Consider the following 25,693-nt stretch of genomic DNA (forward strand, 5'->3'; position numbering starts at 1 on the left):
AATTTTTTCCGAGTGAAATCAGATATCCCAATTGTTTCACATTTGACATTCAATTGAATGTCGATGTTTTATTCTGAAAATAAGCTATCTTTAAGAAAATAAACCTCCATTCTCTTTTTTTTTTTTTTTTTTTTACCAAACTTGGAATCACAGTTTACTTTAAATCCTTCAAGGCATAATGTAGGAAAAGTTTGCAATGTGTATCCATAAACGGCCCTCTTACAAGGAATACACATTCTAAATAGCAGTCCTATCTCTCGACTATTATTACCAGCTGTAGGTTAGGACAGACAGACGAAGGAGAAAGTGGCCCTTAATTAATTTCCTTAGAAAATAATAACACAACCTCTTTCTTTACTTCATGTATAATGTGAAATTCAAGTGTTACATTTTTGAGTGTTTAAATAGATTGTCCAGATGTATGCATGTGACATGTCATGCTTTTGATGTTTGAAAGCTTGGGCTGAGATTCTTCACGTTGGTGCTGGTCCCCCTGCAGACTTTGGACACATGGGTACGTGGTGTCCAGTCAAAATCTGTTATTGTGTGAACAACTCGCACTTGGAGGTAGAACTCTCACACAGGCTGACAACACCTCCAGTCTGACCATGTCTGTATCAATGTGTGGTAAATTGTCTTTTAAACCAGTAGTGAGAAGTGGTAAGTTCTGCCACCACTATGATGTCCAGTAGTGAGAAGTCGTCAGTTCTGCCACCACTATGATGTCCAGTTCCATTTCAGTCAATGTCTGTGTACCACTGTGGAAGGAACTGAAACCTTGACCCCGGCTCCTGAACAGAACAGGATACATTCCCTGGTGGAGTCCATTCAAAAAGGTAAACTGTCCTACAACACAAGGTAAAGGTACAGTAACTAATGCAAAGGTTACAGATATGTGATAACAATTTACAAGAGTACCGCAAATGGTACAACATACGCCCGTCAAACACCGAAACTCAACCTGTCAGCACATCATGCACTCTGAACTGATATTGCACACATTCTGAATAGAAAAGCTTTAAAGTAGGTCATGGTGCACCAATCTATCTGACATGTGAACTGATTATGTATTTCTCTGAGAGGGGGTTTGTAATATTAGTATCCATGATGAGGAAAAGTCCAGGAAACTTTTTGACCTACTTTTAGTCCTAAATTAGGTCATGGGGTGCACCAATCAAGTTGAAATGTAAACTAATTATGTATTTTTATGAGAGGAAGGTTGTGACAAAGTTTCAGAACAATACCTGTATACATAACGAAAAATTTTTTGGAAATATGTTTGACCTCCTTTTAGTCCTACAGTAGGTCATGATAAACCAAGCAAGCTAAAATACCAAGTGAACTTGTATTCCTTCAAGAGGAAGCTTGTAACTATATTTCAGGGCAATATCTGTAATGAAAGAAAGTCCAGAAAACAGTTTAACCTATTTTTAGCCCTAAAGTAGGTCATCAATGGATGGACCAATCCAGCTGAAATGCAAACTGAACTTGTATTCCTCCAAGAGGAAGCTTGTGACTAAATTTCAGTGCAATATCTGTAATGAAAAAAGTCCACAAAACTGTTTGACCTACTTTTAGCCATAAAGTAGGTCACGGTGCACCAATCCAGCTGAAAAACAAACTTATTCTTATGCTTCTTGAGGGAGAAGTTGGGACCAAATCTAAAAGCTATACATGCATCTGTTACGGAAAAAAGTCCGAAAAACATGACCTCAGACAGCCAGACGGTTGGACACACCAACAAAGCCGAAATATAATACGTCCCGTCTCACGACCGGGTGTATAAAAATGGATTCCATAAACAATCTGAAAATTCACAGGATTCAATTAGTATCCTTTAATCTTTTTAGTATCAATGATAATCTTTTTAGTTTCTTTTAATTAATGATAATCTGTTAAGTTTCCTTTAATCAATGAACGATAATCTGTTATTAACGCACCTTGGGTCATCTGTAACACAGATCTCCTTTACATGAGCAAGAAATTTGTCTAGAAAATTGAAACAAATGACAGGATCCCAACCGTCACGCTCATCCTACAAGAACAGAATACAACATATGATGTACATTTATATACATGTACTGCTGTAAATTTAACATCATTTAAAGGTCAAGTGTAATAGAAATAGATTTGAAAATAATGTTTATAATTCATTAAAACCCGTTTTGAAAAGTTTATTGATGTGTTTATTTTTTTTTTAAATCCAGATAAATGCACAAAATACTTAATCCAAAATCGTTGTTTATAGAAACGAATGAAGGAATTATCGCCCTTTCTTATGACGTCATCTGAGACAATTGTAGTGGTTTACGCCTATACATCATTGTTTTAATTTCTGTGAGAAATTGCCAGTTTTAGCAACACCGTGGATATTGACGGTGAAATACCGTAGATACACTTGAGTTTAGTGATTCAACCTTGCACCCATTTCGAAACCATCCGATAGTAATATGTCTATGTTCGACAAATATCTCATAGGAATCTCAGTTAGAAATTATTTACCGGGCCAGTTTATAGAAAATTGGGAATGATATTGGAAAAAATGTTCTATCAAAAGATAACCTTTGTATTTTACACAATATAGGCTAATCAAAATCAGACTTCATAGATACTCGCCATATACTCTATTGTAGCAATTGTGAGCGTGTTTAACTAGACTGACTCTAATGTTTGTATTTTTTAAAATGGAATTTACTAGTATGAGATTGATCAGATTCAGATTATAATATGTTTAGCAAGATATATATTTAATTGAAAAATGCCTTTTTGAAAAAAGAACAACAAAAAGACAAAAGAACTTATTGTGCACAACATTATTTGTAACCCCCCCCCCCTTTTTTTTAGAAAAACATCTACATATAGATACAATATCATAAAATGTAAATTAGGCCCATTAGTACATGTAATTTCTTCACAACACAAGTCAAATGCGAAATTGAAATATTACAGCACAAAGTTAACGAATTGTTGCATTTTGAGGTGTGAAATTTTGCCTTAATGATTCATGATATATTAATTAATGTAGCACTTAAAAGCATATTAGGAAAAGGAAAACCTTGTACTTGTTTTCATAATGAACTTGAAAAAAAAAAGCTTTGGAAATAAGGTTTTATTAAACTAGCTTTTTTAAATTGAATTCATTTCCATTTTTACTATATTTTAAAATATATATAGTGAAGAAATGAAATGGTGAGTCCCTTATAAATATAGTATGAGTACGACAATATTCGAAAGATATTTCATTTAATAAAAGAAATAAAATCAATTCGAACTAGGGAATGGGTGACATTAATTTTTATGTCCAATCGCAAACCCATTGAATACAATGTCGCATTAAAGCATTCAGTGGTGGATGTAGAGAGGGGTGGATTGCATCCCCCTTTTTGGGTTGAACTTTGTATAATTAAAATACATCCCTCAACTTGTTTTGTAGGATGCCCAGTTAATCATCACTTTGCACTTTGTTTGGAGTCAAACAGGATGATGCGTCAGGGTTGATGGAAACCTGATCCTCGTGAATATTAAAGTGTCACTCACTGATCCTCGTGGCTTGTCACAAATCTCAGTGTCTCTTTTCAGTTTCAGTGTCCAAATTCTTCGAAATTTAGGGTCTTTTGGGAAAAGAAACATAATTAATCCCTGTCCCGATTTCACATTGCATTTGAAAGTAGTGCATTGTACCATAATATAGGACTTAATTTTCTATGTAAACACTATAAAAACCTATATCAATGCAATCGAAAGTTGTCTCAGATGACGTCATAAGCTACGAGCGATAACTCACGTCACAACACATTTATCGATCGCTCAGGTAAAAGTTTGATAGTGCCGTGTAATTCACGCCAAATGATTTTTATCAAAATTGCCATGGAAATTAATTCATAAGTGTACGACAGACATTTTTCTGTATAACACTCAAGTTTTAGGAAAATCACCGTACTTGACCTTTAACAAGAGTACCGCAAACGGTACATAATAAGCCCGTAAAAATGTTTACATCTATAAGGGTGTTTTTCTTAAGGCCAAATAAAAAAAATATGTGTGGTTCCAGTTACTCGACCATCCCTAGTTTTTACCTCCAACCCTAAACTTTTTTTTTACTATTTTCAAAATCAGTTACCATATTTTGCTGAATATAATGCACACTTTTTTAAAGATTCTCTTTTACGAGAAGGGGTGCATAATATATACCACTATACATATAGGTTTTTGACCCGTTTTCCTTCAGGTGAAGCTTGACTGTAAGTTCATTCATAGCCAATATATAGATACCGCTAAAATGCTATAAAGCTGTAAACACTTACAACAGGCCATCTAACGTTAGACAGAAAGTGACTTAGAACTAAAGAGTGCTTAAATAAACAATAGACTAAGTGCAAATTTCAGATTGTTTGAATATACTGAGCCATCACCCTCCTTATTTCTGAAAAAGTTGGGTAGATTTAAAGACTTGGAAGGACTTAATTGAAAACAGTCATCTGGTTGAAATGTCATTTCCTACTTTCATGTTCAAAAACATGATTGTGGCAAATGCACTGATTTTTTTCTGTATTTATTCTTTTTTGAATCTATCATTGAAAAAAAATAAATGAAAAAAAATAAAATAAAATCCCACCTACCTATCCTATTTTTCAAGGGAGTGTATTAACCGGAACCACACATATTATTTTATTTGGCCTAAGCCATAATTTGTAGAATTGTAGAGGTAGAATTTTGCTTTATGGAGTATCATAGAGAGGTAAAAATGGATCAAAGTTGCAAGAGTGATCCACAAAGAAGCTACATAGCAAGTTTCAGCTTGATATATGACAGAGAAATGAAAACAGAAACAGAAAACTGCTAACAGACCGACAGACATTGTACAACAATTGCAACTTTGATCCATTTTTACCTCTCTTGCAGGAGTTTTGCCCCTTTATTTAAAAATTATTGTTACATGGAGGGTACACAATTTTTCCGGCAAACTCCTCCCACAATTTTCAAGTGAGGACCTTCTTATTTTACAGAGTATTTGGATGTGCATGTGGCAAGGATTTTGATTTTCTTCAATTTTTTTTTCAATGGTGACGTCTCCATGTGAGTGAAAAAATTTCAAGTGGGATGTTAAACAATATACATTGTATAAACAATCAATATATAGCGCAAAACATGCTCCTGACATTTCAGTTCAGCAATTTAGAGAAGAAAAAACCAACAAACAGTGGAAATGCTGAATTAGACTTTATCATGATTTCTCATTTTACCCCTTCTCTATCAGGAAGAACTTGCCTTGGCTCGATGAGGAATTTTTAAAGTCTCCATTTTCTCTAAGTTGTGCACCACTCCATCGTCGTCACGGTAACCACAAACAATTGTGGGAATGCCCACCAGGAAACTCTGGGCCCACCATTTTATTAACTTAAACCTGTAAGTAAAACATAGACTTAAACCTGAAAGTACATTTTCTTTATTTCAGTTTGATAGTTTCAGGAGTTATGTCCCTTATCACAGTTCAAGTGTAACTCCTCTTTCCTGTTGATCCTTACTTTATGAAATTCCTCTCTTGTCTATAACTTTCTAGTTGCCGAGTTGTTTTAAATTCTACATATTTACAGGATTCCTTGGCCTGAAGGTCAACAGCATCAACTTCTCCAGAGAACACTGCATAAAGAAAAACAATAATTTTATATAATACTTTATAGTTTTAAAATATAAAAAAAACCCAAGAAATGTTTCAGAAACATAATATTATATGCCCCCTGTGGTACAAAATTGAAAAGAGTTACACACGTGTCATTTAATTGATAGTAGTGCCAAAACAATTCAAGATATTGAGAGAACAATATCTTCCTATGTCCAAACCACCACAGTGGTCGAGAGTAGAGCATTCACCCCACATGAGAAGACCTTAAAAACAGATGTTCCGTGTCACAGAAGGTGTGGCATGCTAAAGAACCCCGCTGCTCAATGGCCATAAGCGCTGAGCATAGGCCTAAATTTGAAGCTCTTCACTGGTATTGGTGACATATCCATATAATTGAGAAAATTCTTGAGAGGGACGTTAAACAAGATACAATCAATCAATCCAATGTCCAGAGCGGATTGACCCTTGACTATGTGATCTCCAAATCAATAGGGGCTGTCTACTTCTTAGAATGTACCAGCGTACCAAATTTGGTGTCAATCAAACAAATGATTCTTAAAATATAGAAGACAATATATTACTATATCCAGTTTTACTTTTGACCTTTGACCATGTGAACCCAAAATTAATAGGTGTCATCTACTTTCTATGGTGTACCATTGTACTAAATTTGATGTCCATCAAGTGAAAGATTCTCAAGATATTTAGTTGACAGTATCTTCCTTTGTCCAGAGTGGAATGACCCTTGATCAGTGACCTCAAAATCAATAGAAGTTATCTACTCTCTAGGATGTACCAATGTACCAAGTTTTATGTCTGCCAAGCAAAGGGTTCTAAAGATATTGAGCAGACAGTACATTCCTATGTCCAGTTTGACCTTTGACAATGTGACCTCTAAACCAATAGGGGTCATCTAACCCTTACAATGTACCAAGTTTGATGTATGTCAAGGAAAGGGTTCTCAAGATAATGAGCATCGTTGGAAACCCCTGGTTGGTCGCACTTCTTTTACCTTAAGTGCAACAGACCACGAGTTTCCGATGATGGATAATGAATGGATAGTATTTTCCTATGTCCAGAGTGGATTGACCTTTGACCTTCAACCCAATAGTGGTCCTCCTCACAACCAACCCATATACGAAATATCATTACGATCAAAAGAATGGTTCTCAAAATATTGAGTGGATAACATTTGGTCCACCAACCGACATACACGCTGACTGACCAACAGGTGCATATCAATATGCCCCTCCTCTTTGAAGATGGGAGGGGGGGGGGGGGGGGGGGTTATAACATACGTGTATAATGAATTGTTCTTTGTAAACTTAGTGGTATTAGAATTAAATCTGGCCATGTGTGTGTCATAAGATGGTTAGTGTAGGATATGCCTTTATTCCTATTGCATGAAATACGAATACTTTTCCCCGTACACAGAGAGTGCTTTTCTAGTCTAGATCTGACCACAGTACAGTATGCCTCACAGTTGTTCACTGGGTCTTCTGTTCTTGGTACTCCATCTGGTTTGTCTAAAAGAGGAAAAAATATCTAAGCAAAATAAAATTATCATCTTTTAAGCTTTGCCGTGAAACCTGCATCATTGAAAATTCCCTAGACTTGTTCAAGTCTTCATGTTAATTTTTACTTCATATTTTGTGCATCTGCTGTCATTCACAATTGTTTTTCAACAGATTTAGGTAGACCTCTGAGGCACTGACTGATGGCTGATTGAGCCAAGGCTTGTCGGAACTTGTAACGACGACCACATAAGAACTTTTAAAGTTTTGGAAAAAGGAAAAAGTCGCATGGGGCTAGATCTGGAGAGTAAGGTGGGTGTGGCAAGATGGTAACCTTCTCTGACTTAAAAAATTGCTTCACAATCTCAGATGTATGTGATGGAGCATTATCATGAAGTAGATGAACATGCCTAAATCCTGATATAGGGCGTCGCTTATGATAATATTTCTTGAAATTTTTTAGTATAGCATCTTGGTAATACTGATCTGTAACACTTTTGCCCTTCAACACCAGAATTTGTACAGCTATACCATCATGAGAAGAATATGCTATAAAGAACCTTCTTTGTGCTTATGGTTCTTTCGGCAACTACAGGCCTTCTACCATGTTTAGTTAGCCATATTTTGTTTCCAATTTTTCCTACTGGTTCGAAATAGTGAACCCATGTTTCGTCACCAGTAACAAGATTTGCAAATTGTCTTCGATTGAATTTGGAAAACATTTTGAGCAATTGCTTAGCGGTTTGTACTTGTACCCGTTTTTGGTCATCTGTCAATATATATGCGGTATCCATCTGGCAGAAATCTTTCATACTTTCAAAATATGCTTCAAAATGAAATGCACCAGCGATAGTGATATGCCAACAGCTTTGGCAATATCACGAATGGTGTATCTGCCATCACTTTCAATTATTTCCCTGACGTTTGAGACATTTGCTTGCTATTACACTCACAGGTCAGCCAAACTTTGCTGCTTCTTTGACGGACTCTGCGCCAGTCAGAAATTTCTTTCTCCACCTACAAACTGTCTCATAAGATACCTTATCAGACCATAAACTTCCCCCAACTCTGTAAAAATCTGTATTACCAAATGACCAAGTTTTGTGCGAACTTTTATATAAGCTCTTTTTTCAATATTCTCAACTCGTTTCCCAACCATTTTTACAACAGTGGTCAACGACTGGCTCTATTGAAATGACTATAAGTTTAAAACTATGTGGAGCTGAAGGCTCATGTTTATACTGTTGGAAAGGTATTGAATAGAGCTATTCAAGAGTATCATCATCCATGAAATCGTGCAAAGCGTTATTGCGCTGTAGTACAATACACATTACATATCAAGCAGCCCTCCTATACATGTACAACTATTCTGTATGTCTTTAATGGCTACATGTATATGTCTTTAATGGCTTCATGTATATTATAACTCAGCTATTCAATCTGACTTACATACCTGCAGTAACATACTGCTCAAACTTCCAGCCCCAGTAAGCCATTTCTTTCTGCCTGTCTGACATTTCGTCCTTCTGGCGCTTTCGACTCGCGGTGTCAAACTCGCACATGTAGTAGGTTCCCTGATAGAGACTAACAGCTATCAACCAGCCATCTCTGTTTTCATACGGCGTGCACAGCAGCTTGGTCAGAAGTCCGCGCCAGCAAACAAAATCAGTGTGGAGATTCCTGTTCATAAGTAAGTACACTCTATAATGCATTGCAACCAAATCAAAAGTTTACTGTATTCCCAGCTCAAACAAATATACTTATAAAAAGAGGGAGTCAAAACATTTTACCATGGTATCTGTATCTCACATATTGGTGTCGGAGCTAAATCATGGCTAATCTTTACACCACTGATAATTGGGTCCCGTGGGGATCCAGGTAAAAATAGGTCCCCAGTACCCCTTGCTTATCGTAAGAGGCAAATAAATGATGTGGTCCTTCGGATGAGACTGTAAAAACTGAGGTTCTGTGTCAAGCAGGTGTGGCACGATAAAGATCCCTCCCTCCTCAACGGCCATAAGTGCCGAGCATAGGCCTAAATTTTGCAGAGTGAAAAATTCTAGAGGATGTTAAACAATAATTGATCAATTTAGCACCACTATTGATGATTGAGACATTAAGTTCAATATGATTAAGACATTATTATAATGTTACACCTCTAATGGACACCTGTGGGGTAAATGTTACACCTCTAATAAACACCTGTGGGGTAGGGCTCTACACCTCTAATGAACACTTGTAGGGTAAGGTTCTGGGGGCAATCACTCACCTGCCAGAGAGTACTAGGATCCCTCACAACCTATGTGCTAAATGAAATAGACACAGCAGTTGTTGCTGCTGGGAATCAAATCTGGAGCCTCTCCAAGTATGACTGTCCAGTGCTCTACGAATTGAGCTGAAGCGTTAACCCACTAGCCAGGGCAAGTAAGAAGGCAAAGTCTCTCATACTACCATGTACAATTTTTAAATGTTAATTCATTCCATAAGGCCATAATAGATAATATCTGTTTATTTCCTGTTCCTTTGTCATTTTCAGTCTAGGTAGGTAGCAAAAAACATTTAATTTTACAAAATTATTCAAATTATTACTTAAAATACATGTACTAGATGCATCTAATAAAACTCAGATAAACTTTCTTAGATATATATACATATCAATAATTAATAAAATGTGTCAGTGATAAGATTTCTAGTCAACTCGTACCCTGACCGACTCGTACCCAGGTCAACTCGTACCCCATAGGTCAACTCGTACCCAAAAGGCAAAAGTCATCTCGTACCCAAGAATCTGCCCATAATGCAAAATATGTATGCGCAAATAAGTGATATATCGCTTAGGTACGAGTTGTCATCAATTGAAGAGGAGGAGTCAATTCGTAACCAGATTCTTGGGTATGAGTTGACTTTTACTTTTTGGGTACAAGTTGACCTATTGGGTACGAGTTGACCTGGGTACGAGTCGGTAAGGCTACGAGTTGACTTGACTCCAGTGATAATATACAGGACTGAATGAAAATACTAATGAAGCTGAAAAATTTGAAACAACAATCTATATAGTTCAGGACTGGAATAATTTTTCCAGTCCTGTAGGTTCACAGGGAATCGGCAATACATGTTATTTTATGAAGCCCAACCTTCCTTACATTAATAAAATGTTGTGACTTTTAATTGGCCTAATTGACTTTGACTGAACTAAAAAATATATATAGAAAAAAAAGAAAATATTTTTAAGAAAAAAAAACAGCTGGTCTATCAATACCCAAATGTACACAGAGAGAAAATATGTGGCTGGACCAGGAATCGAACCTGGAACCCCTGCATTACTAGTCAGGTGCTCTAACCACTGAGCTACCCATGCCAATATCCATGGTCTGTATAGCCCTAACTACTACATTCCGCCCTCCTTAACTTGTCTTCGCCCTCGAATACACACACACAAATGTATAGGAGAGAAGAGAAAATCTTTGGCTGGACTGGAAATCAAACACGGGACCCCTGCATTACTAGTCAGGTGCTCTAACCACTGAGATACCTAGGCTGATATCCACGCGGCCACGGTCTGTATAGCCCTAACTACTACACTAAATAACCCAAGTTCTTTTCCACAGAAATTACAATGACATACTGCACGTTTTTCACACTCTTGAAACTATTCATTTGTTAATTACATCTGGTAAAAATGAATAGCCCACCTTATCTTTTCCTTCTCCTCTTTCGACTTTTTCTTTTCATTTTCTAACAGAAATTTTTCCCTGTTACAACAGATCCATTTCAAAATGTCGTTGATGAACTCCACAGCATTCTCATCCTTCTGTATAAAGTTATGATAGCCTTTAGTCAGATCAAAACGAACATTGTCAACGTCTCTTGGTCGAACATAATGCTTCAGTTGACTTTTATCATTATAGAAATTTCTCTGTATGTCAAGAGATAAACATCCAATTTCTGATGGCTGCCTAAAATTTGGGAAATTGCCGGTTCCTTTGAACAAATAAATGGGTCTTGTATGTAGAGTGGCAGTTGTCGGTTCCCTTCTAAGCAGTTTCTTTTTTATGGTTCCTGAAGAGCTGTCATCTCTTTCTTCATATACACGTTTCATTTTTGAAAAGGAAAAAATGCATTTCAACCCATTATGAAAGTGATCGGCATGATGAAAATGAAAGTAGACTAACGGAAGTGAAATATTTATCCAATGAAATTCTCGCATTTGCTGATTTCGCGTGACAGTGACATGGAAGCTCCCTTGACGTAAAGTTCTGCAACGACATCAGCTGTGAAGAATGTATAATGATATATTGATTAGATTATTTTAAAAACATTATTGATCATATTCTAATTTATAAAGTATCTAAACATACTTATCATATGTTTTGTTTAGTGATGAGACACCTTTTGTCATATATATCAGTGTAGGAGTCGTCAGTTTTATCTGAAAGCATTCACAATGTAAATAACCACTGACAGACCCTTACAGTTAAAACTGCCGACTCCTGTTATCAAATGAAAAAAGTAAATGGTGATATAAAAATATTTTAATTCATCTAACTCAATACTACATATTATTTCCTTTGGGTATTGGCTTTCAGGGGAACTTGGCTTTAAATTTAATATCAGTTGGTTATACCAAAACGATTCCTTGACTTGTAAAAGGGTTGTTGTTATAACACGGAACGGAACGATTTAAGAAATTTAGCAAAGAGTACAGAAAAAATCGGGCAAATGTATTTTATTTTGATTAAATTCAGAATTTTAGGAATTGCATTAAACAATTTATCTGTAAATTCGGTACCATAAATTGATTAAGCTAAGTTGAATGTTTGAAAGTGTATTAGGAGAATATTGTAATTTCGGCAATGACAGAGGTGTTAGTCAGCAGGGGGCATGATGGTTGAGGAGTTGGCATATGATTGAGTGCATTCGAAATCGCCGTTCTTCGTACAAGTACAAATTCCTGTCGATCCCAAATGCCGAAAACGCAACCCGAGAACGGGCTCGAGGTGCAATAACTCACACCACCTCTGTAGCTAGTGTGGCGAAGAACACGTTCATGCGCTCGCCGTTCGCGACTCTGAGAACAGCACGAGAACAACGGGAACGGCGATTTCGAATGCACTTAGTTTACTTCATATTCATTAAAAAAAATGTGACAATGCACCATTAAACACTCAATTAGCCCTCAACATCACTATACTTTAGTGGCAATGCATCGCTTGAGGGTCTGGTTGGTGTCAGGTCAGAATTTATCATATGGGCAAGAAACTGGTCTATTGCCCAATCTTTGTATAATAATCAACTCGTGAACAACAAACAACATCGTCACCAACCCCCAAACAGTCGGGCACTCTAACTGTCGCAACTCCTGAACAACAAACATCGTCACTAACCCCCAAACAGTCGGGTACTCAAACCGTTGCACACCTAAAGTGTAGTAATTCATCTCTCCCCCCCCCCCCCCCCCCCCCCCCTATATTTCCACATGATAGTGATTATGTACTTGCATTGTATATGGACGTTGGGATACACATGCATACATATAATTACTTAGAAAAGTTGATTTATCATGAACTTGTAAATTTTATTTTTTTATCCATCTTCTGATAATCACTCTTTTTAGGTCACCTGAATTCATTCAGGTGACCTATTGCTATCTGTTTTTGTCTGTCGTCGTGCGTTAACATTTGAACATTTTCAGCTTCTTCTCTGAAACCCCTGAACCAATTTCAACCAATTTTGGCATATAGCATCTGTGGGTGGAGGGGAACAAAAATTGTGAAATTCGTGGTCCCTGCCCCCCTGGGGCCTGAGGGGTGGGGCAAAAACCATCAAAATGAGTGTAATTTTAAAAAATCTTCTTCTTTACTCCTGGACATCAAGAAGCCAAACTGTGGGCATAATTATAATGAGCATTGAGCCCTCTACCAAAATTGTGAAATTCATGGCCCCTGGGGCAGGGGTTCTTGTGTTAGGGTGGGGCTCTATTGGTCCTATAGTGAAAGTGTAGAAATTCTTTGAAAATCTTCTTCTCTGTCTCTGGGTATTAAGTAGACAAACTAATAGCATGGTAATGATGAGCAAGGATGCCTCTTTATACCACCCGCAACAAGTTGTGGGGGGGATATACTGGAATCGGGTTGTCCGTCCGTCCGTCTGTAGACGCAATGGTTTCCGGGCTCTAAAGCATTATCCTTTCCACCTACCGTCACCATATCATATATATTGACTACCCATGGGATGAAGATGTTCCCTATCGATTTTGAGGTCAAAAGGTCAAAGGTCAAGCACACTGGACATCGAAGTAGCAATATGGTTTCCGGGCTCTAAAGTGTTATCCTTTCCACCTACAGTCACCATATCATACATATCGACTACCCATAGGATGAAGATGTTCCCTATCGATTTTGGGGTCCAAAGGTCAAGCGCACGGGACATTGAAGTAGCAATATGGTTTCCGGGCTCTAAAGTGTTATTCTTTCCACCTACAGTCACCATATCATACATATGGACTACCCATAGGATGAAGATGTTCCCTATCGATTTTGGGGTCAAAAGGTCAAAGGTCAAGCGCACTGGACATTGAAGTAGCAATATGGTTTCCGGGCTCTAAAGTGTTATCCTTTCCACCTACAGTCACCATATCAAACATATGGACTACCCATGGGATGAAGATGTTCCCTATCGATTTTGGGGTCCAAAGGTCAAGTGCACTGGACATTGAAGTAGCAATATGGTTTCCGGGCTCTAAAGTGTTATCCTTTCCACCTACAGTCACCATATCAAACATATGGACTACCCATGGGATGAAGATGTTCCCTATCGATTTTGGGGTCAAAAGGTCAAAGGTCAAGTGCACTGGACATTGAAGTAGCAATATGGTTTCCGGGCTCTAAAGCGTTATCCTTTCCACCTACAGACACCATATCATACATATGGACTACCCATGGGATGAAGATGTTCCCTATCGATTTTGGGGTCAAAAGGTCAAAGGTCAAGCGCACTGGACATCGAAGTAGCAACACTCAGAAAAGAGGTAGTTTATACCTATTACCAACACCCTTTGGGAGATTGGGGTAAGCGGGGGGTATTCTTAGTGAGCATTGCTCACAGTACCTCTTGTTAAAAATTGTGAAATTCATGGCCCCTGGATCAGGGGTTCTGGTGCTAGGGTGGGGCTCTATAAGTCATATAGTGAAAATGCATTATTTCTTTGAAAATCTTCTTCTCTGTCCTTGGGTATTAAGTAGACAAACCAATAGCATGGTTATGATGAGCAAGGATGTCTCTTTCAAAATTGTGAAATTCATGGCCCCTGGGTCAGGGGTTCTGGTATTAGGGTGGGGCCCTATTGATCATATAGTGAAAATGCATTTTATTTCTTTGAAAATCTTCTCCTCTGCTGCTGGGTATTAAGTAGACAAACTAATAGTATGATAATGATGATCAAGGATGCTTCTTTCAAAACTGAAATTTATGGCCCCTGGGTCAGGGGTTCTGGTGCAAAGGCGGGGCTGACCACATAGCTATTCAATGTTTCTTCCATCCAAAAGTAAAATTCTTATATTTAAACACAAACCTAATTCAAACATTGGAAGGTTGTTACATGATACTCAGGTGACCTATAAGGCCCCTGGGCCTCTTGTATGATTTATGTATATGAACTTTGTATGCCCTCTAAAATTGGAAATAAATTACTTATTTACTTAAGTAATGCAGGGAGTGTGGTACGTAAGTCAACAAGTTGTATACCTTGTGTTTGATTTATTATTTTTTAACTAACAGATGACCGCAGCACTCCAATCCTAAATAAGTGATAACTTTTGGCAATTTATTTATGATAAATCTAACTACTGGTATTGTATCATTTAGATCAATAATGAGATAACCTTTTAGTTCAATTTAAACAAATTCCCTGTAAAGTTAGCCTTCAAGCCATTTCATATGTTATAAAACAAATCTGTTAATTCCCTTTACTAGGGTCATGTACTTCATCTTAGTTTACATTGATTCTATTTTTATCCTGCGTTAACTCTTCAGGTTCAACATATATCTGCAGGATAACGGTACTTGTACAAACTTTTACTTTACATGAATTGATCCCAAATGAGGCAAACCAGTTTTATACACGCTAGACTCGTTCACTTTAAAATTTCATGTGATGCATATATACATGTATATTAGACTAGATGTTGACCTAAAATCAATAAATTCAAGTTGAATTATCTTTAAAATATCTAGTTCAATTAAAAGTAAATTTGATTTGATAATACTATGGGGGGAGGGGGGGGGTAATTATTGAGAAAATTATTCCTCTTTTTCAATGTTGTTTTCAGGGGGTGGTTGGATGGGTTGAAATCCTTTCATTTATTGGATAGGTTCATGAAATCATTGCTCAAGGTGGAGGCCAGAAAAAAAGTATTAAAATTTGAAAGGTTGAATAATTGATGTCGTTTTCAGTATTCTTTTTATTTTGAAACAACGTACTGTCACAGTCGGTGGGAGAGTGAAGATCAGAAAATGACAAAGCAGGGAAAAGGAAAAGGGGATGACACCCACAGGCAGTAGCCTAATATTTTTGATTATAAGTTATAATGATTTTGATTTGTTTATACATTGGTACATGTATAACTTCTGAAGTATATAAAACAGTGGATTCTGAGGATGACTTCCTGTTCTCTCTGTAATGTCTGCTTCTCTGTTCATGATAAGCCTTTTAATTTTACAAAATGCTGACCTCCTCAAAATATCATTACTTACAATGTTTTCTGTTCCGCTTTCGTTTTCTGTTTCGTGTTGTAGCAACACCCCTGTAAAGGTGGAGGTTTTAATTCCATTTGGTGAAGTGCACCTTATATTTCTATTCTGACTACTGTTTTCTCCATTTTTACAGAATTAAAAACATGTCCAAGCGGTCAATGGTTAATGACCTTTACAAGACCAGAAAAAGACTTTGCACCACCCCAAGTTCATCTACCAATGAAACACCAGAATTCAATGATGGGCTGAATGGAACATCGTTCATTGGTATCGAATTTTAAACTATTTGTTTTGCAATTGGGAAATCTTGCATATATAAGAAAACTGCTTGCATATGACATGCTCTTATTGTAGTTAGTTTGATTAGTTATACTTGCTTGAATTTAAATATAATTTACAGGGTGAGGAAACAAAATTCACAACCACTCGTCCCATTGGTATAAATAGGTAATTTCCTGATTTAATGGTCGCGAATAATGAATGAGAAGATAGCTATTCCCATTCTAATGCAATGTGTATGACGTCTATGTCTTATTATGTTGAGTTTCACCTTTTATTTATAAGAAATACGCTACCAAATGTGTACGTTTGATGTTGTGTTTTTGCGGCATTCTATTATGATGAAAACACTGGAAAGCTTTCTGTTTTGCTCATGCTCACATAATAGCCTCGAAAATCAGTGCATTAGCCAATCAAACTGCAAGTTACAGGGATCATGTGGATTAGAATAAGATATAGTGTCCACTCGATCCTGTAATAGTTTTACTCGTCACATAAAATTTTTATACTTAAACTTAAAGAAAGAATGCACATGGACATGTTTTTTTAAATCACGAAAGACTTCCATGTCCTCTGTCATTGATAGATTGACATGTTAAGTTATTAATCGGGGTCTTGAATCACATAAATGTAAACATGCACATCATAGTATTTCTAACTTTAAAAAAGCCAATAGATTGTTCACTTCTTTGACATCTTTCTATTAAGTTGCAAAAGGATGTTTTGTAATATTTATCAACAGCAGAACCCTTTCTCGTCACATGCTCTGAATTGTCATTCGTAATATACTAGTTAGTAAATGAATTTATTACTGTTTGTATAATTAGATATTTACAAACATCTGCTAATTAATTCTCTGTTTCCTTAGCTTTTTAAGTTTGACACAATCAAAATGTTTAAAAGAATTATCCAGATATGGGTTTTTCTATTACTTTCATAAAACCTCTCGTAGGTTGACATATGACATAGGTAGTTACTCTATATACCAGTAACATACACGTTCAGTCACAGCATTTTTCAAATATTTCTTCAATAAAAAGTAAGCAGTTACATAAAATTTTACTCACCACCAGGGATGAGTGCATTTTGACATTCACTCATCCCAAGCCAATCTTAATTTGTTCAGGATAAGTAGTTTTTTTCCTACTCTGATATTTATTGCGGAATTTGAAAAATACTTAAAGGCATAGGGTCTATCTTTTATCTAAAAATTGACAGCACAATATTTTGCAAGAAGAACTCCAAAAAACAAATTTGTAGTATTAATTTTGAGTTATCTAACGCTGCAGTGCTTTGAAATTGAAGTCATTTTGACGTTTTAGCCCTTTATAAAAATTTTGTCTGGAGGACAATATATCAAACTGGTACCCCGCTGATTGGTGGCTACACACAAACATAAGAGATGCGAAGTCAACAGGGTACCAGTTTAGGCAAATGAGAACAGGGAATTATTTTGTAATTACTATCATATCCAATGTGTTTGCAAACATTCTGAAGAACTTTTTGTGATTTTTTTAGTTATGATCTTAAATTTCGCCACCTTTTTGGAACATGCAAAATTTCACCAATATCTTAGACCCTATGCCTTTAATTTTATGGCATTTATTATCTTAGCGGCAGAAATACCATCTGATACCAAAGTAACCCTTCTCCACTTGAAAGAGGTATTTCCCTTGGATAAATTTGAAGGGAGGCTACCAGTGGTGATAGTGAAGCATCAGATGTACAGTTTGATGACGGACAGAACCACTGTAGACAAACATCTAGTAAGTACAGAATCACTGTAGACAAACTGTAGACAAAGTACAGAATCACTGTAGACAAACATCTAGTCAGTACAGAATCACTGTAGACAAACATCTAGTCAGTACAGAATCACTGTAGACAAACATCTAGTCAGTACAGAATCACTGTAGACAAACATCTAGTCAGTACAGAATCACTGTAGACAAACATCTAGTCAGTACAGAATCACTGTAGACAAACATCTAGTCAGTACAGAATCACTGTAGACAAATATCTAGTCAGTACAGAATCACTGTAGACAAACATCTAGTCAGTACAGAATCACTGTAGACAAACATCTAGTCAGTACAGAATCACTGTAGACAAACATCTAGTAAGTACAGGATCACTGTAGACAAACATCTAGTCAGTACAGAATCACTGTAGACAAATATCTAGTCAGTACACAATCACTGTAGACAAACATCTAGTAAGTACAGGACTATTACTCCGTGAACACGCAGAACAATGAATGAGACAACTCGTGAGCACAAAGCAAGCAAAGAGGAATCATAAGATTATCAAAAAAGGTGGTGATAAAGCTTGGATTTATCAAACTGATCACTGTCCCAAAAGAAGATCTGATCCATTAACTGTGTATAGAAATTGGTTTTACTTTTCTCTTCAGAATGACTTAAAGCTAGCCAATGAGATAAAGATGTTTAAACTTGGTGCTGAGTTAGACGACTACTGCATTGTATTCACTGCAGACTACAGAGACCATGTGAGAAGGGTGATGGCCGAACTCTCTATTAGTAAAAATGTTTGTAGTAAGTCAATCCAACTAGAACTTTACAGAGATTCTATCTTGCTTATATATGTTTGTTAAAATTGGTTATGATGTGTTATATAACAAAGAGCAAATGTGGTAAAAATTAGAATATTAACTTTTGTTTTGATGTTTGCCTCAGAGATTTTTATTATAAACTTAAACAGTTTTCCATTGGAGAAAATTGTATGCACTTCCAAGCTGTTCAAATAATTGTTTGCTGTATTTGATTGCAGTAATTAATTCTGTAATTGCTTAAAGACATTCCTATTGCTTTTACAGATAAATTTGTGAATACTGTAATAAGAAAATATACCGATGTCTGCATTAACAAAGATACTCTGATGAATGACTTCAACTTCACAGACTCAGAAATTACGTAAGATACATGATTTTTTTTACTAGTTATTGTGCCACTGTTTTGAATACAGAGACTTTTTAGTAGTTATTGTGCCGCTGTTTTGGAATACAGAAACTTTACATCCAGGGGTATTTATTTGTATTGCAGGCAGCTGGTCAAAGCCTCGGTCCTCACAGTGAGGGGGGTCGGAAACTGGTGGATTGCACTTCCTAATGCAGGAATCTTCATGAAGTGCTTTCTGCGGGGCAGGAAGGCAATGCTGACCATGATCAGGAAATGCAAATACCGAGAAATTCTACAGAATGTAAGTACCGAAAAATTCTCCAGAATGTAAGTGATTAAATACAGAGAAATTCTCCAGAATATAAGTACCGAGAAATTCTCCAGAATGTAAGTATTGAGAAATTTTCCAGAATGTAAGTGATTAAATACCGGGAAATTCTCCAGAATGTAAGTGATTAAATACCGGGAAATTCTCCAGAATGTAAGTGATTAAATACCGAGAGATTCTCCAGAATGTAAGTACCGAGAAATTCTCCAGAATGTAAGTGATTAAATACCGAGAGATTCTCCAGAATGTAAGTGATTAAATACCGAGAAATTCTCCAGAATGTAAGTGATTAAATACCGAGAGATTCTTCAAAATGTAAATGATTAAATACCGAGAGATTCTCCAGAATGTAAGTGATTAAATACTGAGATATTCTTCAGAATGTAAGTGATTAAATACCGAGATATTCTTCAGAATGTAAATGATTAAATACCGAGAGATTCTCCAGAATGTAAGTACCGAGAAATTCTCCAGAATGTAAGTACTGGGAAATTCTCCAGAATGTAAGTGATTAAATACCGAGAGATTCTCCAGAATGTGAGTGATTAAATACCGAGAGATTCTTCAGAATGTAAGTGGTTTTAAAGTCATACGAAACGATTTCTAACAGTGATATTTTAATTTATAAGCATAAAGATAGGTATGAATGAAAGTTAAATAGCGTTTAATATAAATTATTGTCTTTGCATGAATCAGAAATAAAGCATAAATTTGTACATAGAATGAATTTGTTACCCGCTTATCGTTCTTGATTCTGTGTGTTTGTGACATCACAACGACCCATTGATGTAAACAATGCAATGGAAATAGTCTATACTGTGTATATTGTACACTGTTTTGTTTAATGTAATCTCTCACTAATTTAATGGATATGGACAAATTTCTGTTTTCTGACGAACTACCCGATTTTGTGGTTCAACCATATAAGTTTAAACCAGTCAGGAATGATGCACGGAAAGCGAATAATGTTCTTCAGCAGCAGATTATCTTACTTTAAAGAATTCAACATATGTAGGCACTTAAACTTGAAGTATGGACATTACTACCCCCCCCCCCCCTTCTGAATTTTTTTGCTGGGATGATTTCTCCAAAATGTGTAGATTCCCTGTCTATCCCATCCTAATTTGTTTGATAAACCATGATTAATGAATTCCAATGCGTAACCCAATTCTTCAGAATATCATTTCATATGACCTTTAAAAATACCGAGAGATTCTTCAGAATATAAGACATGAAATACTGAGAGATTTTTCAGAATGTACTAAGTGATAATCCCAAGAGATTCTTGAAAATGTGATTTAATTCCGAGAAACTCATCAGAATATAAGTAATTGAATCCCATGGTGTAAGTGATTAAATCCTGAGAGATTCTCCAGAACATTTTAGAGAACATATCCACTAAAATAAATTTAAAAGTCTTCTTCTCAAGAACTACAAGGGTACGGTATGTCAAATATGCAAGCATATCCTCATGTTGTATAGGTCATCAGGGTCTTGGCATGGCCGCAAAAGGGCTTTAAATGTTTATTCACATGTACATGTAATTCAACATGCAAGAGTCCTTATGTATTGTAGAATTAAGCTTGTTCAGACCATGTTATGCATGGCCAGGGTTGGGTTTAATTGAGGTTTAATGTTTTACATTGTAAAGTGCAAATATGTTCGTGGGTGTGATGTGGCCACTGGGCCTTTTGTATTATACATGTTTGAAGAGCAAAATTTTCTCAACATTTATGTTGATTGCTTACATGTAGCTACAGTACATAGAAGTGTAATGACCTGAAATGTTGTAATTAAAAGATTTATATAGCGCCCTACCAACATTAGTTCTCTAAAGCGTTTTACAAATGTGAGAGAAAAGATAATATAAAATCAAATGTGCACATACATGTGAATAAAATATTCATAGTGTCGGAATTAAAATGCATAATTATTATTATTAATAAATAACGCCTAATGTAATGATATAATTACCCTAATAACATATAAAACAATATGTAACAGACATTAAAAGAGACAAAGAGTTTGATAATATTGATTGGTTGTATATTGTTTAACCTTCCTCTTGAGAATATTTCACTCATATGGAGACATCACCAATACCAGTGTAGGGCTGCAAAATTTAGGCCTATGCTTGGCACTTATGGCCTTTGAGCAGGGAGGGATCTTTATCATGCTACACCTGCTGCGACACCGGGCCTTGTTTTTTTTCCCCGTTTCATCTGAATGACGGCCTCATTTAGTTGCCTCTTATGACAAGCAAGGGGGTACTGGGGACATATTCTAACCTGGATCCCCATGAGAAGAGTTAAAAAATAAATTAATATGTTTAAGATAAACATGTATAACTGCAGATCTAGTTCTCTGGGAAAACATTGGGACAAACCAGAGAGCTACAGATCTGCCCCGTAGAAAAACCTTTGATTCCAGAAAAAATGCACATAGCTGAGGCCTTATATCACTATCTTGCATCATCATCTAAAAAATCTAATATTAAAAACTTCCTATCATATTTCCACACCATACTTGAGTCCAAACATACCTTCAAATATTCATTAAAGCCCCATGTAACTGGAAAACTGGCAGCTTCAGTTGAATTTGTTTGTTGACATAGCCATGTTTCTATTTTACAAGACAGCTACAGATCTGCAGCTAAAACATGTGTTGGAGATTTTGTGTTTATATAAATGACTATTTAGCATTATCAGTACATTATATGAGAATATATGAGGATATTTGTCATCACAGGATCTAGAGCAGAGAAAATGGCCGAAGCTTTGTAAGCTTGGTCTCCAGTATCACATGCATGAAGCCATTGGTGCTGATCTCATTAAATGGTAAGTTTCAAACCTCTCCATAGATACCTACATGTTTATAGAAATCTGTTATGCAAATTGTGAAGTGTCAGAAATAAAGACTTGTTTTCTGCAGCCATATGGATGAGTTATTGAGAGTCACATGGATGAATTATTGAGAGTCACATAGATGAATTATTGAGAGTCACATAGATGAGTTATTGAGAGTCACATAGATGAATTATTGAGAGTCACATGGATGAATTATTGAGAGTCACATGGATGAATTATTAATAGTCACATGGATGAATTATTAATAGTCACATAGATGAGTTATTGAGAGTCACATGAATGAATTATTGATAGTCATATAAATGTAGAGTTATTGGGAGTCACATAGATGAGTTATTGAGAGTCACATGGATGAATTATTTATGTTCACATGGATGAATTATTGGAAGTCACATAGATGATTTATTGAGAGTCACATGAATGAATTATTAATAGTCACCTGCACAAGTTTTTGATATTACTGTATCTATATTATGTGGTGACTGGTGTGAGTGGTTGGTACAGCTGCAGATTATATGTTGATACATGTCATTCTCATTTAATATCAGCTGTGTCAGAATAAACTGTTGTGTTTATGAGCTTTAAACTCCAACAATAGCTGTTTCCTTTTGAAGTTCTGTAAATGTGCATACGTACATCCAGACATCATACGTCCTGTCGTGTTTGAGTAAATCATCTGTCTTGCCACGGTTGACTAATTTTCTATTAAATTTTCTAGACTATATGATTATAGTAATTGTTATCACTTTCAAAGTACCATTAATTTGATGTTTTGACTCATTGCAATAAGTGGGACAATATGCCAATGCATTGCTTCAAATGAAATGACTAATATTCTCCTGATCTTTCAGCATTCAGACTACCTCAGGACAACTGCTACGCCTCAAGGATACTTAGATTTGTGAAGGTCACTCGAGAAACTGCAGGGAATCGTCCAGCACCATTTGTTTTACTTCAGAAACAGGGTTGTAGTCAAATTAGGAGGAAATGAAGAGATTAGCTCAGCAAATTAAGAATAGTCCCTGCTGATATTAATCTGATGCCAGATGATATTATTTATGTTTCACCCATTGTCTTTCCTGCATGTCATATGTGGTTGGTTTAAGGAGCTCCATTGTATGAATTGTATTTAATTAAATGAATGTGTATTTATTTTAAAAGTACTACATGTACATGGAGAGTTTTGGGATGTCCTCAATAGAACTTTGCAAATGGTAATCTGTAAACCATTCCATTCTTTATTAACTGGATATGTGTGAGTGCAAGCAGTGATTCTCAACTGCTAAATAGACTACCTGTAGGTTTTGTTTTAATGGTGGTACTTATTAAGTATCTGACTAATCTTTATTCTTACAACTTGGGGCATTAATAATGTTCAACAAACACAATGTTTTCAGAGATCAATTTGCGTATAGAGCAATGAATTGTGAGCAAAATGTCTGTTTTAACACAATGTTCATTCTACCTCAGATAAGGCCAAAATAAAATATTTGTATGTTTCTGGTTTCCTGACCCTACCTACTTTTTTGCTGCCAACTCTAAATATTTTATTGACAATATATATAATTGAATAAAAATCTGCAATTTTCAAACTGGAATCATTTTACTTTTCGCATTTGAGTTTCTCTGATTTACATTTTGACTATTAATGATCTTCAAAATGTTTGAAAAGTAATTGAAATATATATACACATGTATTCAAAGTGTATCGAAAACTAAGTTTTGAAGTAAAATATTTCAATCAAATAAAATGTTTAACCTACTTACTCTACTAAATTTTTGGGGGAGTGAAGCAGGAAACACACATATATTTTATTTTGGCCTAATGTAGGTTTTGTCTTCAGGGTACAGAAGAAAGATTTTGGGGTTCTTATTTATATTGTACTTGTTTGATATTTTTTTGTCATCTGTTTGATGTACAGAGGTTGAAATATATTTTTACATGTAGCAATTTGAATCTGCCATATATTCAAGTATATTTTCCAGGTTTTGTTTTAATGATTTATTTATATGTAGTGCAAGGTGCATATAATGCAAAGTAAGGGTACAAAATCACTTGACTCTTTATGTTTAATACATTTTCTGTCTGATTTTGGCAATAATTGTGTCAACTGAAGTAGTGAAGTACATCTAGATGTATGTCATCAGCCATTAATTCCCTTTTCTATGATAATATTTGAAAAGAAAAAAATCATAAATTTGATAGTATGATTACAAATTTAGTTTATTAATAGAATGATTAAGATTTCATTAATGAATGAATATTATATTACATCTTTTTTTTTCTAATAAATATTTACAAAAGTTTAGGTGTTTGTTCTGATGTAAGAGAACTGTCTTTTGTTAATGCAAAAACAGTAGTTGTTTTGTAGTCTGACGTTTAACATCAACAATTGACCTCTCAAATGATTGTCGTCAGTATCAAATTATACATGTGATGTTAGTCTATTGTACAGCTTCATAATGATGGGCATTGGACGTAAATTAGAATCATTATCGATATTATCCACCCTTTGTTTTGTACGTTGATCTATACTACTGTATTTTCTGCGCACTTTATGCCTTCAGATAGGAAACGTCTGTACAACTTTGCAGTGAACAGCTATATATGGACTTTTGTGAGAAAGGCTGACTTTTACAGTCAACGGCTGACTTTGACAGAGCATACTATACGGAAACCTTTTCGTGACATACCTGTATATATGAATAAGTGATGAACCGATGGTCAAATGTTCCAAACATTATAGAGTTGATCCGGTACATTTCCATACTCGTACTCTTTCTGGAACAGTAAAGTATATGTGACCAAATATTCCCATTAATATTTTAGATCTCCTAAACTTGCAATTGGTCAGCATCTGTCGTCGTGCGCCGTGCGTTAACAGTTGACCATTCTTAACTTCTTACTGATAACTACCATTTAATATTATTTTTTAAAATTTGGTATGAAGCATAATTGGGACCAGGGGGTATAAAGTATAAATTTTAGAACTCCTGCACCCTCGGGGCCTTAAGGATGGAGCAAAAATTTACCAATTTAAAAAAAATCTTCCCTACAACTGTAAGAAAAACTAAATCCATAGATCGAGAGTAATGTAGAGCTGGAAGGCCTCTACCGAAATTGTAAAGAAGATGGGTGACTTTATCGAGCCGAGAACCCACAGAAGGACAAATATCAAAGTTAAAATTGAAACTCTCCAGAAAAAGAAAAATTTGCATTCTAGTTAAAACAAGCAATCCATAGTTTCCAAAAATGCTTTTTCGATGTGCCCATTTCAAAGGAACATTGAAAAAATCCTATTTAAAATCACGTATACGCGAAAAACGCACAAAATAACAGTAAATTCGACATTTCCAAGCAGATTTTCATATGGAGTGGGCCAAGTCTCCATTGTGAACTGAGGAAAATATGT

At 35.8% G+C, this 25,693-nt stretch overlaps 2 protein-coding genes across 3 annotated transcripts; one reads left to right on the plus strand and one right to left on the minus strand.

The window, feature by feature from the left end:
- Positions 1-349: 349 nt before the first annotated feature.
- Positions 350-11,403, minus strand: LOC125668329 (decapping and exoribonuclease protein-like). Of its 2 annotated transcripts, none has more exons than XM_048902310.2 (7): positions 10,830-11,403; positions 8,591-8,817; positions 7,054-7,149; positions 5,526-5,640; positions 5,269-5,404; positions 1,941-2,035; positions 350-846 (listed from the first exon to the last, which is right to left on the minus strand). In XM_048902310.2, exons 1-7 carry the CDS (start codon positions 11,342-11,344, stop codon positions 738-740), a joined length of 1,293 nt encoding a protein of 430 aa, XP_048758267.2. In that variant the 5' UTR covers positions 11,345-11,403; the 3' UTR covers positions 350-737. The 2 variants fall into 2 exon arrangements, with proteins under 2 accessions (XP_048758267.2, XP_056019700.1); XM_056163725.1 differs by lacking the exon at positions 350-846 and adding an exon at positions 853-1,806.
- On the plus strand, positions 11,346-24,584 carry LOC125668337 (serine/threonine-protein kinase 19-like). The gene is made up of 8 exons (XM_048902320.2): positions 11,346-11,419; positions 16,022-16,155; positions 17,782-17,933; positions 18,581-18,722; positions 19,004-19,100; positions 19,230-19,386; positions 22,162-22,250; positions 23,132-24,584. Exons 2-8 carry the CDS (start codon positions 16,032-16,034, stop codon positions 23,175-23,177), a joined length of 807 nt encoding a protein of 268 aa, XP_048758277.1. The 5' UTR covers positions 11,346-11,419; positions 16,022-16,031; the 3' UTR covers positions 23,178-24,584.
- The last annotated feature ends 1,109 nt before the right edge of the window (positions 24,585-25,693 follow it).

Source organism: Ostrea edulis, chromosome 4 (genome assembly GCF_947568905.1).
Source record: "Ostrea edulis chromosome 4, xbOstEdul1.1, whole genome shotgun sequence".
Classification (NCBI taxonomy): domain Eukaryota; kingdom Metazoa; phylum Mollusca; class Bivalvia; order Ostreida; family Ostreidae; genus Ostrea; species Ostrea edulis.